Source organism: Arvicanthis niloticus, chromosome 8 (assembly GCF_011762505.2).
Source record: "Arvicanthis niloticus isolate mArvNil1 chromosome 8, mArvNil1.pat.X, whole genome shotgun sequence".
NCBI lineage: Eukaryota > Metazoa > Chordata > Mammalia > Rodentia > Muridae > Arvicanthis > Arvicanthis niloticus.
The window spans coordinates 83,781,394-83,799,980 of record NC_047665.1 but is presented as its reverse complement, the minus strand read 5'-3'; the positions used below and the strand labels follow the sequence as shown (position 1 = coordinate 83,799,980).

The 18,587-nt window shown below is 37.6% G+C and overlaps 1 protein-coding gene across 1 annotated transcript in view; it reads right to left on the bottom strand.

The window, feature by feature from the left end:
- The window catches only part of LOC117713860 (putative C-mannosyltransferase DPY19L2), a 107,071-nt gene that overhangs the window by 77,243 nt on the left and 11,241 nt on the right, over positions 1–18,587 (bottom strand). Inside the window, exons 5-9 of the mRNA XM_034510369.2 lie at positions 10,896–11,016; positions 8,506–8,599; positions 5,356–5,413; positions 2,981–3,072; positions 655–754 (exon numbers count right to left, since the gene is read on the bottom strand). Of these exons, the coding sequence (XP_034366260.1) occupies positions 655–754; positions 2,981–3,072; positions 5,356–5,413; positions 8,506–8,599; positions 10,896–11,016 (465 nt within the window). The remainder of the gene's footprint in view (positions 1–654; positions 755–2,980; positions 3,073–5,355; positions 5,414–8,505; positions 8,600–10,895; positions 11,017–18,587) is intronic.

The following is an 18,587-nucleotide window of genomic DNA, read 5'->3' as shown; positions in this document are numbered from 1 at the left end:
TCACTCTACTGTTTCAGCCTATGCAAATAATGACTGTAGAATGACCTATGTCACAGCCAACGCTAATAAAGAACTGTGACTCTTAACAATTTTAAGCACTCAGTGCTGACTGGGCTGAAGTCTTAATTCAAAATTTATGAATAGTTAGTGCCAGAAGTCTCACTTCCAGTACAGAACCTCACTGTTGGTGGAAAGGACCTGCATGGGAATATTTACTGCCATAAAACGTCACCACTTTGCCCCTTTACTCTGCTTCACAAGTATAATTTCTTGCTACTAGTTACATAGGTATTTTAGGAAGAAGATATGGCTTCAATTCACATAAGTAAGATCTTGATTAAAGATCTTGGTTCTTGGTAGAATTTTTCTCCTCATACAAAACAGAATAAAGACGTTTATAAAGACCTTATGATCAGCCCTTAATTTCATAGCCCTTGAGAGCATGAATGAAATCAGCTAGGTGTGGTAGTTGCTTCTGTTACCCCTGCACTTAAGAGGTAAAGGCAGAAATATCACGAGTTCAAGGCCAGCTCAGGCTGCAGAGTGAACATGAGGCTAGCCTCAAAAGCCGAACTAAAATGAGCATTCTACAACCCTCCCCAGGCATAAGCATGCACACATGCATTCATCTTAAATTACATTAAGCCGTCTTACCTGTGTAAAAAGTATAAACTGGGCAAATTGCCAAGGAAGCATAAAGGCGACATTAGAGAAACACAGTGCTATGTACTGCTTTTTGTGAACAGTGGAGGTCCTTGAAGGAAAAAGGGAACACCGTAAGTTCTGCTGCAAAGACAGCTAGGAGCTCAAGAACAAAAAAGTTCTTGTTAAATATCTTTTAAAAACATAACTGATCTCCGTATAAACTGGGCAAATTGCCAAGGAAGCATAAAGGCGACATTAGAGAAACACAGTGCTATGTACTGCTTTTTGTGAACAGTGGAGGTCCTTGAAGGAAAAAGGGAACACCGTAAGTTCTGCTGCAAAGACAGCTAGGAGCTCAAGAACAAAAAAGTTCTTGTTAAATATCTTTTAAAAACATAACTGATCTCCTTAACTTTTATATAACACAACAAAATATAATTTTGAAAATCAATTTACAAAAATTATTTAAAATGCTTGAACAATCGAAATGCTTAAATAAAACCAAATTAGGTGATTTCAAAAGAGTATTGTACAATTTTTTCAGTAAATTAAATTATTTAAAATATAATGTTAGGTCCTTATTTAAAAAAAAAAAAATGTTGGGCATTCAGTTTTAATCCTCCAGCCAAAGTTCAAGAAACAGGACATGACATTAATCCCGTGTTCCTCTCGGTGTTGTCCATTATTCCACAGAGAAGTCTGTCCCACACCTGGTCACTCACATGACTCAGAAAATAGTGAGAAGAAGCACACATGCTGGCGTGGAGTGTGCCACTACTTGTGGGGAACACCAAGTTATTTAGTCACACAAAACTGGTTTCAGTCAAACGGAGTGCATGCCTTCAAGGTCATGGTCCTAAATGTCCTGACCAGTACATTTTATTGTACAAATTACCCTCACCCCCAATAAGCCAGACTAATATTACTTCAGATGAGCACACATCATCTCCTGGGAAAAGATAGCATCTTTCTCTATGATCTTTCTAAGTACATAATGTAATGAATAAACATTGAAACTTAAACTGGAAACAGATTCCCAAATTCAAATTCAACTCCTAATTGGTGGCACACTAGGAGGCAGCCTCTGGTCTCGAGATCTGTAGTGAGCTCAGGATGCCCCAGTCTACCTTTATCCAGTCAGCTAACAAATGCATGTCCTAATCAGTTGCTTGAGTGTGTGCTAAATTGTCTGTGGCTAAATATTTACATTTACCATCATTTTCCTATGGGTAATTTTAAATACATAAAAACGTAGATGCAGATATTTATGTACATGGATGTGAGTTTAGAAGGAAACTCATGTTCAAGGCACAAGTTTAGAAGGAAAGGAAGGGAAAGAGGGAGAAAAGAGTGAAGAGAGGTAGGGAGAAAGGGAGGACTGGAGCCAGGGAAAGAGGGAGGGAAGGGAAGTAAGGATTGTCATATATGGTGGAACCTGGCAAAGACTGATTCCCTGGGCGTTTAGAGAAGATAATGTTCATGATCTCTCAGTGACAGATTTCACTAACGCCTGTGAAATTTATTCATACAGCAAAGCTATTTGTAGTACTCTGCTGTTTTTAATTCTCAAACACCTTAAGTTTCTGAAATGCTTAAAAACTTAAATCACATAAGAGTGTATCCAAGATAATTGATTTGAAACTGGCTAAATTATTAGAAACATCATTCAGACATATATTAGATATGTGTGTATTTTCATATACACCTCCCCCCCCCGTGTGTGTGTGTGTGTGTGTGTGTGTGTGTGTGTGTACACACTTCTTGGGATTATAAAATTTACAAGTTCCCAAATCCATTTGCACATGGAGCCCCTTTTTATGATACATATGCTGATCTTATTTTAAAGAGAACAGTTTGGGGGGAAAGGAGCTGAAATATGTTAGCTTTGAGAAAGTAAGGACTTGTTTCTCAAACGCCTGTGAGTGGGACTGGAACGACAGCTTCTGCAGAGAACAAAGACCCACTTCCCAGCACTCACATGGTGACTCGCGACCATTGGTAGCTCCATTTTCAGGGAATCCGACACAATTTTCTGGCTTCCGTGGACACTAGGCATGCGTACAGTGAATGTGCACACATGTGGGCAAAATACTTATTCACACACTAAAACTAAATATTTTCAAACCATAATATTGATATCTAAAACATGTTGGGTAACATTAATAAAGAAATAGTTTATAAATTTATGTTGACATTATTTGATTACTCAATTCATTTTTAAAATAGTTTTAAAACATAGCTTCAACTTTCAAATTATGATTTAGTAGGTTAAAGCATATTTTTTTATAAAGACAACATAATAATTTATTTAGCTTTGTCTTATGACTGAAGTTACCTGAGAATAGTAGTTAAGACGTACATCTGAAGTACAAGGAATGGATAGGAGAAACTTTCCCGGAGAGGCGGCGTCCACATCACACGGGTGGCCTGAATCCATAAAATACTCAGTTTGCATAATTGTCCATTTTATAGTAAATATTACCTAAAATTAGGGGGTTGGCTTACTGTCAGAGTTTTAATTCTAGGCTCATTAGATTATAGTTCTCACTGCCTGGCATAGCTTCTGGTCCTTTGACATTCTCTCCTATGGCCATTAAGAGACGCACTATTAAATGCCAAACTCAGAAATAAGAAAAAACTGTATCTAATCTCTCACAATGAAGCCAAAGGACCAACAAATACACAGTGATGGGTGCTGTGAGGACTACTGGCCCAGAGTACACCATACCCCTGCAGGCATGAGTGTGGCGTTTGGAGCTTTGAGGTACATGATAGGGGCCAGGAAACCATTTTAACCAAAAACATAGAACATTTGCAAATAGCAATTCTATACACAATAAAGACAAACGGATATAGGTAGGCATTACCAGCTGTCAAAACTGGCTCCAAGACAATCAAATAAACTCTACATGAGATAAATTTTTAAAAGCAATAAAAGTACATAGAGTTACTAGTAAGGAACACAGTAAAAATACTTTTAACCTTTCATATACGTACTTGGACTGCCCTAAGGCATGTGGAACAACATTGCATAAAATTTTATATGCTAAAATTATAGAAATTTAAATGTAATATAAATTTAAATATAATTTCTAAAATTATAGAAATTTAGGATTCTGGAATCTATAGTCCTAAAATTATAGAAAGAATATAAGTCTTTAACACCTGGTAAGAGTCTTATTTCTTTGTTAAGAGACTCAAAAAGTTATAAGTTTGTAAGAAACCAAACTTGTAAGCCTTGAAAAGAGTAAAGGTTTATATTCCAAATTCAAACTCAGTCTACCGAAGCCTGGCACACCCAAATAAAATGCAGATCATTCAATGGCAAACTATTTGCTTTCACAAGGTGTTGGTTTTAAACATCATATATTTAAAGCATTGTATGTGAGATGTTGTCTATTCCTTTACTTAAGCGATTTTTAAATTGGCCTACTGTAACAGGAGATACAGACATTTGCTGCATGTAACCTGTGCTCTTACATAGCACATTTGATTCCAAAACATTAATACTCAGATTCTCTCTCCTTACCATGCATTCAACATCTAACACGGAATCTAGAACATGGAGCATCAGAGTGAATCTCTCATGCCATGAAGTTTTTAGGAGCTCATTTTGGCCTGGGTATATCTGTTTGCAATGACTTACTATGTCAGTTCTGTTTTGAATGCATTATTTTGTTACAGAAAAAGGAAGAACAATTCAGTAGAAGCTATGGGGAAGCTATGAATAAACTTCGGATGTTGTCAGACCAATGCCATTCCAACCACTGGGGAGAACTATGACATAGAATTTCAATTATGTGACATGGACAAGTTCTCGATATCTGCATCTTTAATTTGGAGGCTGGGCAAATAGATCTGAAGCCATGAGGATTGGAGCTCAGTTCCTAGTACCCACATGGTAGTTCCCAACTGCCTATGGCTCCAGCACCAGGAGATATGACAGCCTCTTCTGTACTCAGGCGCAGGTACACAGACAAACACTCATAAAGGCATACATGTACACAGGCAGGCATATACACACACTAAGACTTTAAAATTACTGTATTGTAGAATCAAAAATCTGCTCAGAGTATTAAGATCTGTTATGATCCGATGCTAAGTGTTCTTACCATTAAAACAAACAAACAAAAAATAACAGCTTTCAGAGACAGACATATAATATACCAGCAATATAATTCTGGCACTTAGGTGGCTGCTGCTTGACAATCAGAAGTTTTGAAGCCAGCCTAGAGAACATAGTGTGACCCTGCCTCAAACAGCAAAAGAAGAGAGGGAAGTGTATATTTAAAGAGAGGTTTTAGAGACATAATGGTGACAGGGAACACATTACCCAGCTTCACTATACAATAGACTTGGAATCTTGGCTAAGTCCTGCAACTCTCTACTTTAGTCACATAACCTATATATGATGAAGATATAACACTTGCCCACCAGGGATTTAATAGTCACTCAACAACATGCCTGACTCAGTGAGTGCCATGCTGCCTACAGAACATGTGTGTGTGAGTGAGCACCAAATGGCTGATAGCTCACATGATTTCGATTTTACTCATCATGATTTTAGATTAATATAATTCACATACCAATGTGCAACATCAAGTAAGATATTACAGTCCAACACTATGTAATCATACTAGTTTAGTGATTGTATTTCCTTGTTCATTGAAGCCACTCTATGCCTAAAAGAGAACTGAATGGAAAACAAACCTCTCCATGATTGAAAAAGTAGCATGCAACTGTAATCAGACCTCCTAACTGACTCCCGCTGTCAAAAGAAGAAAGTACACAGTCACAACATGCAACATACAGGTTCTTTTCATAAAATTACCTCAGAATTAAAAAACATAACTTTCTGTGCTTAAAACACGAATAACTAAGCCATATAAGCCCAGATGTTTCCCAAATGCCTGTGTAGTTGGTGTTTTAATCCTGACTGTACAAGGACACAAAGTGTCCATAAAATACAATCTCAGGTTTATAATTACATTAAAATACTTTCTAAGTAAACCACAAGCATCAAATAATTTTAAACATACAGCCTAGCACTTTGGTCTGTACACTGTTCTGCTGATAACGTAAGTGGACTTCACTCTTGTCTTTTGAAATTAGGCTTAATGAAGGATTAAAGTTAAAGGACTAAGAGTTTCTCTTAGGCTGGGCAGTGGTGGAGCACGCCTTTAATCCCAGCACTCCGGAGGCAGAGGCAGGCAGATTTCTGAGTTCGAGGCCAGCCTGGTCGACAGAGTGAGTTCCAGGACAGCCAGGGCTACAAAGAGAAACCCTGTCTCGAAAAACAAAACAAAACAAAACAAAACAAAAAAAAAAAAAAAAAAAAAAAAGAGTTTCTCTTAGCACTAACTCATAACTGTTTGATGGGCTGAAAATACTCTGACAGGGACCACACTGTAGACTTTCCACATCAGACCTCAGGTAGATAATAATCTTCATAGATGCTCAGACCTGTACTGTGTAGTAAAGGTCTTGTTTGGCTACATGCTCCGCCATGGCCCACATCCCAGGCCACTAGACTATATACTGTAGATTCTGTGTGTGCTTAATCACCACTGTTTGCTCAGCTTAGGATGCAGTATACACTGGTGGGATGAAAGGAGGAGGAAAAAAAGGAGACAGAAAAATTAAAGGAAAACCATCAAGAGGCAGTAATAACCCCAACCACTGAGTAGAGGTAAGAAAGAAAGAAACTGTGGAAGAGGTGTGAGGGGTAAAAAGATGTCATAAGGCACACTGATCAGAAGGGAACTCAGGTCAAATGCCTTGTGTTTATTGTAGAAATGTAGTCAGCACACAGCATAACAGCTTCATTATGATATTTTATAGGGCATATACTCACACATACGCACACACACATATGTGTGTGTGCGTATGTGTGTGTATATAATATATATATTTGATTTTACTTTGCACACATTTAATCCAGTATATTCTTTTGTTCCTTTCCCATTTTGAGTTCTTGTTTTTCTACCTTCTGATTCTGTATCATTTGTGTGTGGGGGGGTGTTAATATAAAGCCTGTATTATATAAACTATTATATCTCTATATAAAGTGAGATAACCTGTCTCAAGGGAACGAAACAATGATAAAGCAGGAGATACAATATCCTCCTCAGGTCTCTTCACATGGGCATGTACACTTGTGTATACACATACACATATACACACGCACACGCACACACACACACACACACATGCGTACACCCTTATACTTTTATTGAAATCTGGGTTCCTCATGAAGTTTGTTTGATTTTTGTTTGGGGAAGGTTTTTTGTTTTGTTTTTTGTTTGTTTTGTTTTGTTTTGTTTTGTTTTGTTTTGTTTTGTTTTGTTTGAGTCTGGCTTTTTTCACTTAACTTAATGATTTTCAGTTGCATTCATTTTTGCTGAAAATGTAAGGGTTTCATTCCTCTTCGGGGCTGAAGCTATTCTATCGTGTATATGTGCTGCATTCTCCCTATCAGTTTATCTGTTGACTGATAACTAGGCTGTTTCTATTTCTGGATGTGTGACTAGTGCGGCAATAAAGATGGATTTGCAAGAAACTCTCTTTCCATATATTTCTCCCATTGTGTGGTTTGTGTCTTAACTATGCAAATTATTGCCTTTTCCATGCAAAACTTTTTCTATTTTATACAATTCAATTTGTTGATTACTGTAATCATTTTCTCACACCATGTATTAACCAGGATCAGCCCTGCTTAGCTTCCAAGATCACACCATACAAGTTGCATTCAATTAGTATGACTGTACACCATAGCAATTCTTTCCTAAGCTATTAGAGTCCTGTTTAAAAAGTCCTTGCTTGTGCCTCTATTGTTTAGTGTTTTCTGGTATTATATTACAGTTTATCTTTGAGCATCTAAAGTTGACTGTTGTTCAGGGAGCTGTTGAGAGTTCTAGTTTCATGGTTTTCCATCCAAGTCATCCCCAAAACACCAGTTAAGGACATGAATTTGGATCCCCACTACCTACATAAAAAGCTTGAGAGGTAGAGATGGGAAAATCAAGGGTGCTCATTTAGCTAGAATGGCTACCTAATCAGTGATCTCCAGGTTCAGTGAGAGATCCTGCCTAAAAATGTAAGATGGGGAGGAAAAGAGCATGACACTTGCTAAGTTATTGTCCCCAGACCGTAAGTCTAGATTTTTTTGTTTCTAATTCTGTGTGATTCTTGAAATGTAGAGAAAGCTAATGTCTTTCAGAGTAGATTCCACTGAAAAAAACAAAATGTCTGAGAAAGTAGTCAATCAATGTGGGTAAAGACTGTATCACTCAACACAAATGAGAATATAAGTTATCTGTTGAAACTATTTCAACAATGCAAGGTTGCTAGGCTGGATAGAACCAGATATAACTGCTATTTTATGGTCTTCCCCTGACCCCAAGTCACAGGATGACTCCAGACAGCACATTCAAGTGAAAACAAGAAGAAATAGAGAAGGGTAGCAGCTGAGCCCACACTTCCTAGGTATAACAAAGCATTCCTGGTATCCTAGTATAACCAAGGGTGACTCTGCCTTAACTGTAAGTGACAAAAGCTAACTCACACGGCTTTCCTAAGGAGCAATGGAGAGTGGATACATAATATGTGATTGTTATAATTAACTACATGATCTCAGACTAGACACATTTATACTCCAGCTTTCAAAAATCTCCAAAAGGGTAAAAGGGAGGCCTGTAGTTGTTCTATAGGGGCAGCTCATTTCTGTTTGCATAGCATTGATTATGGAAAACCAGTTCTATAAAATTCCCCGTAACTAGTCAGTTGGTTTCAAGTTTCCTCTTCACTTAGTCAATGGGTATCTACCAGGCCTTACAGGGTCACTCTCTTTACTAGTCTTACCTCAGGTATGCACCATATATGAAGAACAAGCCCATCATCAGTCCATTTAAAATAAAAATTACTCCAATGTAAAAGCAAGCTGGGTCTCCCAATCCTTAAAAAAAAAATAGAAGCAGCTTAGTCAGTATTTAATGAGCGATATTTTAGTGCTTTACAATCAAGAACTTATAAAAGTGCTAAACACATTTCCTCTCATGTTCATTTGTAAATGCTACAAACATCTTCACCTCTACAGCACATTGATTTGTTTGCAATCCCAGGGACCAAAGCCAGTTTGTCACCCAGCCACAACCACTACAATGTTTGTTTACTTACACTTAAACTTTCCCCTAATGGCATGTTTCTTTAACGTAACGCATGCTAGAATTCACATAAATACAAGTGCTGCTGGTATTCTTCTGTGTCTGGGACTTTAGTAGAAATACTTGGAGAATTCCCTGAGGCCACTTCTGTCTGCTCTAGGTCCGCAGATCAGTGTGACACAAGCTCTACCTCAAGGAAGACCCTTGCTTTCTGTGACCTAATCTAATCACTTCATCTGTTATGCTGCAGACATGCATGATTTATGTGGTATCTATAATACAAATATTATATATGACTGTGTTAGCATGTATGACACTTCCTGTGTATTTTAAATTCATGATTTCACACAACTCTCAGGCAAAGATTTGAGATTAACTGGTATGAAAAATTTTTGTTTGAGAAAACAATATTTAAAACCTAGGTGATTTGCAAAGTTATACTGCTCTGTCTGATGGGAGACAAGCCCTGTGACCCTGCTTGCTCTGGCTCATTAACCCTTTCATCCCAAGACCACAAAGCCTCTGTCATATGTTCTTTCTATGTCCAGTTGCCATCCATGAACAGGTGGCAAGTGTATATTCAGATTAGAACTCTTTCTAATTTCTAAGTTTCTACAGACACATACCCACTTGGTATTTGCCCTCAGGATCTTTAGGTTCCCTGAGATGATACATGCAATGAAACAGAATCCATACTTGTTACTTTTCATTCTCCTGTCAGTCCAAAGATTCAAACTAGCAGCCAATTACATGACTTTCATGGTGCTTCCTCTCACAGAACATCCTGCTTCCAACTGCTTCTTCAATCCAGACATTTGCAGTGACCTTTCTTCCAAACTGACTGGAGCATATCAGTGATCTACTGGGCCATGCAGAACCCATCTCTACCCCTCACATATGAGCTTTTCATGCAGCTGACAGTGATAGACTTGCATGTGGGTCTGTTATGCTTCTTCAGTAAATACGATGCAAATCTTCAGCCAGCACATGCTTCAGTGTGGTCTGCCCTTGGTTACATTCCTAGCATCTGGACATTTGTAATATGCACTACCGTTATAATTGCTAACCGTCTGTTGATAGCATAAGCTCTCCGAGTTGAACATCAGTGTCTCCCAGCTCTTCTGTGCACTCCAAGTACCAAACACTGGCCTCTTGCTGATTGGAAGCCACACATGCCACACATGTTCAAGATGATGCCTTTCAACCCTCAGAAAAGCTTACATCTTTTCAGTGATGGACACTCTATAAAGTCTAATGTTTGATAAGCCACAGTCTCCATTGCTGTATGTTGCAAAAAAAAAAAAAAAAACCCATGAAGTATAATCACTCCTTAAACAACCTCCACCAGTATCATCTTAGGTTTTTAAGGAAATCGGTTTAAAAAAAAAAAGTATGGGAAATTTAAATTTTGTTCATATTCTAAGAGTTAAATAAATTTAGTAAGTAGCAATACTGTGGAAAAATAGTCATGTGTGACAACATGGAAAACACCTGTATGTTTGACATAGGTTTCTGTGTTGCTATGAACAGAGTCTCAGGGGACAGCTAGAAAACTGTTACATAATTCTCAAGGGCATTTTGTTTGTTTTTGTTGTTAATTTGTTTGGCAGAGATACTAATGTAGAAGACATACAGAGAGAGTTTCATTAAAATTCCTCTTGTACTATGAACAAGGATGAAGCAATATTTACAATAACTGATTGTTAGCATCAACTAATACTCAAAGTATTATATATATATATTATATATATACTTAAAGTATATATTTGGGGATTTATCCCCCCAAATATGTACTAATGTTATCCCAAATGTTTTGTACTATCTCATTCTGAAATGGACTTTTACTGAAGTAGCTTACATTGGACATATTGGTATTCGAATTAAATCTCTAATTTATACTCAAATTATTAAATGTGTAGCCTCTTCAGAAAATAAGTTTGAAATGTAAGATATGTGTTGAGATGAAACATTTCTATAATGTCTTAAATAAAATGGATCACAGTTTATACTAAATGTCAAATGAGCCACCACATCAGCCGTCTATGAGAACGTCAGCACGCACACAGCAGCACTGAGGAGGACACGCACCTTCACAGCTCTGAACTTCGTTAAGAGGCTCCATTCTGGTGACATTCCAGCAGGTCTTAGTTTCTATCCCAAATAAATTCATTATTCCTACAATTGTGCGATACCAGTAGGCTATGACTACCTATAAAAAAGATGAAAGAAAACACACTCTGATCACAATGATAGACTTTTCTAAAATACCACTCTATGAGGACATTGTTTTAAGATTAAAAACCTAAGTAAGCTTATTTGAAAAGTAGCTATTTTGAAATTATAAATTAGTAATAGTTATATATAGTAGTCAACTTAATTATAGTGCCATAACCATACAGCCAAATATCAGAGGATATATTTTATAGCATCTCATTTCACTGTAGATTTCTTTCTTTATTGTTAAAACATATCATTTTAAAAACTGCAATACAATAGAATGAGTCACAGCTCCATTAAAAATATGGCCAGTGAGAAGATAGATGTAATTTGTTCTTCTCAACCTGAAGCCTATTTTTGCAAGTTCAGAGGCAAGAGAGAGAAATAAAAACAGATAGATAAATAAGTTAAATAAATAAATAAAATGCTCAAATGCAGAGGTTTTTTTTTTAACTTGATGGATTTTGGATAAATAGTATGAGATTCCTTTATGGAAAATTAAAAAAAAAAAAAGTTGCAAAGAGAAAAAAAAACACAGAGAATCACCACTTGATATTTGGTGTCACCCTTCTCATCTGTGTGGCACTGACTGCATGTAGCTACATGATGTAACACACAGCTGAGCAATCCCATAATAATATTTCTTGGTCCAAACTTTAGATTTTATAATTTTGTCTTTTAAAAATTGACATACTGGGCCGGGCGGTGGTGGCGCACGCCTTTAATCCCAGCACTTGGGAGGCAGAGACAGGCGGATTTCTGAGTTCGAGGCCAGCCTGGTCTACAGAGTGAGTTCCAGGACAGCCAGGACTACACAGAGAAACCCTGTCTTGAAAAACCAAAAAAAAAAAAAAAAAAAAAAAAAAAAAATTGACATACTGTTGAAAATTTGTCATTTTTATTCTTGTAACTGTGGTGCCTGTACAAAAAAATATAACACATCGTATGTATTGCTAAATCTAGAATCATGTTTCTTTTGATATGAACTTTAACAGAGTAAGGAAAGTACAGCTTTGTCATAAACACTGAACTCTAATTCTGTCCCTGGGGCTGGAGAGAGAGTTCAGTGGTTAAGAGAACACTGCTTTTAGAGAGGGTTAGAGTTTCATTCCCAGCACCCATGCTGTGTAGCTAACAATCACCTATAATTTCAGCTACAGACTATCCGATGCTGGCTCCTGAACTCTATGGTCACCTGCACTCACAGATGCATAAACCCCTTCACAGAAATATAGTTATACATAATCAAAAACAAATCAGATTAAAATTTTATTCTCGCCGGGCGGTGGTGGCGCACGCCTTTAATCCCAGCACTTGGGAGGCAGAGGCAGGCGGATTTCTGAGTTCGAGGCCAGCCTGGTCTACAGAGTGAGTTATCAGGACAGCCAGGACTACACAGAGAAACCCTGTCTCGAAAAACCAAAAAAAAAAAAAAAAAAAAAAAAATTTATTCTCTGTGTATTATAATTTCTATGTTCTCGAGTGACCTTTCAACCTCAGAATGTCAACTCATCTTTCAAGTGAGCTTAATAACCTTATAAGTGAGCTTAATAAATGAGAAGTCTTCTATACAAAAGGCTGGCATAGAGTATGTATGAAATATATTTAACCTCAAAAATATTGTTCTAAATGTACATCTTTAATTCACAGATTGGATATTGACAATATAAGGACAAAAAAACATGAACATATAAAACTGTGGTATTGTGTAATTATTGGTTAATTGATGACTTCTATATTTTTTATCATCTAGAAATACAACTCAGAACAAACCCTCAGCTGCACATTACCATATTTTCATAATAATATTTAAATACCAAGGAGGAAACTCTGAGGATCTATGCACCCCAACCCAATACAACCCTAAGCTGTTATCTAAGGACCTATGAACTAAAATATGCATATACTTCCACTCCTGTGATCCTAAATCCCCACTGTCTGAGCATTTGTGCCTTGAGCCATGCATATGTCCCACGATTAGCACTGCCAGACCCTCTGTGGTGACCTTAAGTGTCCATGGTCTGAAGATCTGAGTTCCTGGTGCAGGCCAGGGGAACCCTGTTCTTCCCTTACCCATTCAAACTCTAAGGTAGTCAGCTGAAGACCTATGTTAAATGCCTGTGCACCACGATAATTCTCACCTTTGTCTATTTCTGGCACTCCAACCTCAATTTCTGAGGAACATCAGGGAGAACTGTAGGTCCATAGAAATCTCCTTCATGTGATCAGAGATACATCTTGCCTAAGGTGAGCAAGAATGACTTCTGATATCCCAATAGTACATCACAATGAATGGCCCCAAGATGGAAGCTTACAAATACAAGCTTAGAAGATTCAAAACCTGCCAAGTTGGGCAACAGTAAATCAAGATCCAAATGCACACTCAACATTGCTAGTATAGATATCCATTCCAAAAGACCCAGCCAATATCCTAACCCCAGCTGCCCAAGCCCAACCGTGAAAACATAACACAAAGAACCAAGACATTATTCCTGTGCTTAACTTTCTCTGAGAAAAACAATTTAGAAGACCTACAGTATAAGATACACAAAATATAAATTATAAACATATACAAAGAATTCAAAAGGAGTATGAATAAACACCTGTATGAAGAAGACCAATACAACACAAAGAGTTGAATAAAATAAGACAATTTTGGATATGAAATAGATTTTAATAAAGATTTGGTTTATTACTTTTACTGTTATGGAGTTTCATACATGTGTATAGTGTATGAAAAAGCCTACCTCCCATTCTCTTTTGTCCAGTTCCTCCCTTTTCCTCACCACCACTCTTGCCCCACCAACTTCAGGTGCCCTTTTATAAAATTCACTCAGTCCACTTAGAGATACCAATTCTGAATAACTATAATCCTCCACACACATGAACACAAGATCAGAAATCACCCGAGCATCTCATTGGATACAAAAGAAGCCATTGGCAAAATCCAAAGTCCCTTCATGAGAGCACCATGCAGGCCTCCAAAAGAGGAAGGCAACCAACTTTCCTGCCTGGTTATGATGCCTATGAACCACATCAATGACCAGAATGGCATCGTAACCTAAGAATACAGTAGTTGCACTAAGGCCTTGGTGGTAACCAACAGCTCTCTAGTTGGACACAGTCAACAGGATGGAAATCATGCCTGTGCTGGAAACCTAGATAACTACTCAGTGCTAGTGAAGTCATGGATATTGGATGAAAACCTACAACCACTACTTTACTAAATCAGAATAATCCCTAACAATAATCTGTCCTTATACCCACAGATAAATGTAGTCTTTACCCCTTCATCAAGAAAACTTCTCTTTGCAATAGCTGAGGATCACTATGAAAAACCACAACCCATCAAAGTGCAGAGTTGGGGAGCCAGTCCCAATGGATGTATCTATAAAATACTACCACACCTAAGGCTCCAAGAATATTGTGGAAGAGGGGGCAGAAAGATTTTAAGAGCCAGAAGATCAAAGAGCTTTCTGTGAGATTGTACCTCCTAGTAATTTCAGAAGTTACACTCATAAAGGCTCACCAACATGACCTGACTAAACATGAGCTGAACAAGGTTAACACCAACAGATATGCTAATATGGATGGAAGAAAGCCCAGGAGGCCTTCACAGCTCAGGGATGTCAAGAGTGGGAGAAATAGTCTTTCCCAGAAACAACTAGTTTCTATAACCAACTATTTCTATAGCCAATTGGTATTATACAATACCAAGTGATCAGCCCTGAAAACACAAATACAAGTAACATTGTATAGACTGAACAGGTTATATTTAGAAGTATATATAATATATAAAAATGTACATAAATATATAATGATGAATAAAGAGGACAAATTTTAAAGACAGTAAGAAGAGGTAGGTAGGAAAGTTTGTAGAAAAGAAAGGAAAGGGCAAAATACAATTATAATGTCAATGATTTTTTTTTTAAAAAAAACACGACATGATATCTTGGAGAGATTAGGGATGCAGGGTACATATTCCAAAGGCCTATAGACAAGCTCATGCTAAGAGAAAATGGAGAAAAACCATTATTTCCACTATATCAGAAACAAGGTAAAGATGTCCACTCCTGTACAAAATAGTACTTAAAGTCTTAGCTAGAGCAGGAAGACAAAAAAAAAGGAAATAAAGTGGACAGAAACAAAAAATAAAGATATAAAAATATCTTTATTTGCAAGTTATATGATTCTATACATAGATAAAAGACACTAAAGACGCCACCAGAAAATTCCTACAACTAATAAATACATTCAGCAAAGCCACAGGATATGGAATTAATATACATAAATAAACATCAGTAGTCTTCCTACATGCCAGTGACAAGCAGGCTAAGAAAGAACATGAGAAACTATCTCATTCACATTATCCTCAAAAAAATAAAATATTTTAGAATAGTCTAATCAAGGAAATGAAAGACGTGTACAATAAAAAAGATTCCACTTGACCCCCATCAGAACTGCTAAGATCAAAAACTCAAGTGACAGCACATACTGGAAAGGATGTGGAGAAAGAGGAAGACTCCTCCATTGCTGATGGGATTGCAAATTGGTACAACCACTCTGGAAATCAATCTGGAAGTTCCTCAGAAAATCGGGAATAGTTCTACATGAAGATACAGCTATACCACTCCTAGGCATATACACAAAAGATGTTCCACCATACCACAAAGACATGTGCTCTACTATGTTCATAGCAGCCTTATTTGTAATAGACAGAAGCTTAAAACAATCCAGATGTCCCTCAACCAAAGAATGAATGCAGAAAATGTGGTTCATTTACAAAATTTACACTATTCAGCTATTAAAAATGAGGACATTATGAATTTTGCAGGCAAATGGATAGAACTAGAAAGTATCATCCTGAGTGAGGTAACTCAGACCCAAAAGGACATGCATGCTCTGTACTCACTGATAAGTGGTATTAGCAAAAACATGCAGAATACAGAGGATAAAACCCTCAGACCATAAAGTTTAACAAGAAGGAAGGCCCAAGTGAGGATGATGCTACAATCCCACTTAGAAGGAACAAAATAATCACAGGAGGCAGAGGGTAGGAGAGGGGAGGGGGGAAAGAGGGAACAGAATCACATACTTGGTGGGGGGGGGAGAACAGGAGAGAAGCCTAGAGGGCCAGGAGAATGAATGGAAACATGCAGCTTCTGAGGGTAAGAGGTGGGGGGACCCTCTAGAAAGTTCCAGAGACCTGGGATGTAAGAGACTCCCAGGACTCAATGAGGGTAACATTAGGCAAAACTCCCAACAGTGGGGAGAGGAAACGTGTAGAATCCACATCCAGTAAATAGACAGGGCCTCAAGTGGAGGGGCAAGGTTATCAACCCACAGTCAAAATGTCAGACCCAGAATTGTTCCTGTCTAAAAGAACTGCAGGGACAAAAGTAGAGAAGAGACTGAAGGAATGGCTGTCCAGTGACCTGCCCAACTTGGGATCCACCTCATGGTGGAACACCATGGGCTGACACTATTACTGATGCTATGGTGTGCTTACAAACAGGAGCCTAACATGGCTGTCCTCTGAGAGGCCCTATCAGCAGCTGACTGAGACATATGTAGATACTTACACCCAGCCATTGGACTAAAGTCAGTGAGCCCTATGGAGGAATTAAGGGACGAATTGAAGGAGATGAATGGGAGGACAACCCAATAGGAAGATCCCAGAGACTGAGCCACCAACCAGGCAGCACACACAGGCTGATCTTAGGACCCTAGTACATATATAGCAGAGGTCTGGCCTCAGTGGGAGAAGATGCATCTAATCCTCAAGAGACTTGAGGTCCCAGGGAAGGGTGGAAGGGAGGGTAGAATACCCTCTCAAAAGAAAGGGGGAGCAGGAATGGAATGAAGAACTGTGGGAGGGGGGATTGAGAGAGGAGACAATGGATGGAATGTAAATAAATAAAATAATTAAATAAGATTTTTTAAAATCAAAATAGCTCCTGTGTTCTGACAACAGTGCAATGAAATTTAAAATGTAATCAAACAAATCTCTAGTGAATACACAAACTAATGAAGATTAAACAGCTCATTACTGAATGATGAATGAGTCAATGGAGAAAAAAATTAAATTCCCTGGAAATTAAATGAATATGAAAAGACAATGAAAAAAATCTCCTGGACACACTGAATGGAGGTCTACAGGGGAAATTGAAAGTTCTAAGTGCCTATATTAAAAAAGAAAACACAGGCCTGCTGCCCATGAAGAAAAAAAGAAAAGAAAAGAAAACACAAAAACAATAAATAAATGAATTAATGATGCAATTTAAAAATTTAGAAAAAAACAAACCAAATCCAAATCCAATCAGTGGCAAGAATAATAACTTCCATAGAAGAAATCAATAAAAATAGAAACAAAAATATCAATACTGAGAATCAGTGATTATAAGAGCTGGTTTAGAAGATAAAAAAACAATGGCAGACAGTAGTGCCCCATACCTTTAATCTCATCACTCAGGAGGCAGAGGCAGGCAAATCTCTGTAAATTCAAGGACAGCCTGTCAACAGAATTATAGGATAGTCAGGGTTACACAGAGAAACTCTGTCTCAAAAAACAAAAAGCAGAAGCAGAAGCAGCAGAAGGAAAAGAAGGAGTAGAAAACAAAAGAAGGGGAGGAAGGAAGGGAGGAGAAGGGGAAAGAGGAAAGAAGGGGGAGGGGAGAAGAAGAGAAGGAAGAGGAGGAAAAGAAAGACAAGGAAGAGAAGGAGGAGGAAGAGGAGGAGGAAAAAGGAAGAAGGCAGAGGAAAGAGAAGAGGAGGAGGAAGAGAAGGAAGAGGAGAAAGAGGTAGAAAAAGAGGAAAAAGAATATGAAAAAGAAGAGGAGGAGATGGAGAAGGAGGAGAGAGAGGAAGAAGATGAGGAGGAGGAAGAGTGTGAGTGACAGACCCTAGGCCCAACAAAGAAAAAGAAAGGACCAAAATTAACACAATCTAAAATAAACAGGAAAACCTTACAAAACAAAATAAAAATTCAGAATATTCAAGGGAATATTTTCAAAACCAGTATTTCTTGAAGCTGGAGAACCCAGAAGAAATAATGAATTTCTAGATTCAGCCCAACAACCAAAATTAAACGAAGAAGTCAACAACATAAACTGGCCCATAACAAATGAGGAAATAAAAATAGCAATAAAAAAGCCTCCTAGTTTAAGAAAAAAAAATCAAGGCCAGAACAACTTATAGCAGAATACTACCAAGACCCACAGCTAATCTTTCCTAAACTGTTTTTACAAAAGAAAGAAACAAACAGAGAAGCATTTCTAAAGTTCTTTTATGAGGCCATTCAACTCTATTACCAAAACCAAGAGCCTCCTATTTAAATGGAAAAGGAAAAGGCAAGTTTATTCAACACTTACACACTTACACACACACACACACACACACACACACACACGAAAAAGAAAAGGCAAATATTCATAAAGCATAAACTCAAAAATACTCAGTAGACTACTGGCAAACAGAGTACAGACAAACATTAAAAAAAATTATACACTATGACCCGATTGCTTTACCCCTGAAATTAAAGGATGGTTAACATATGTTAACATA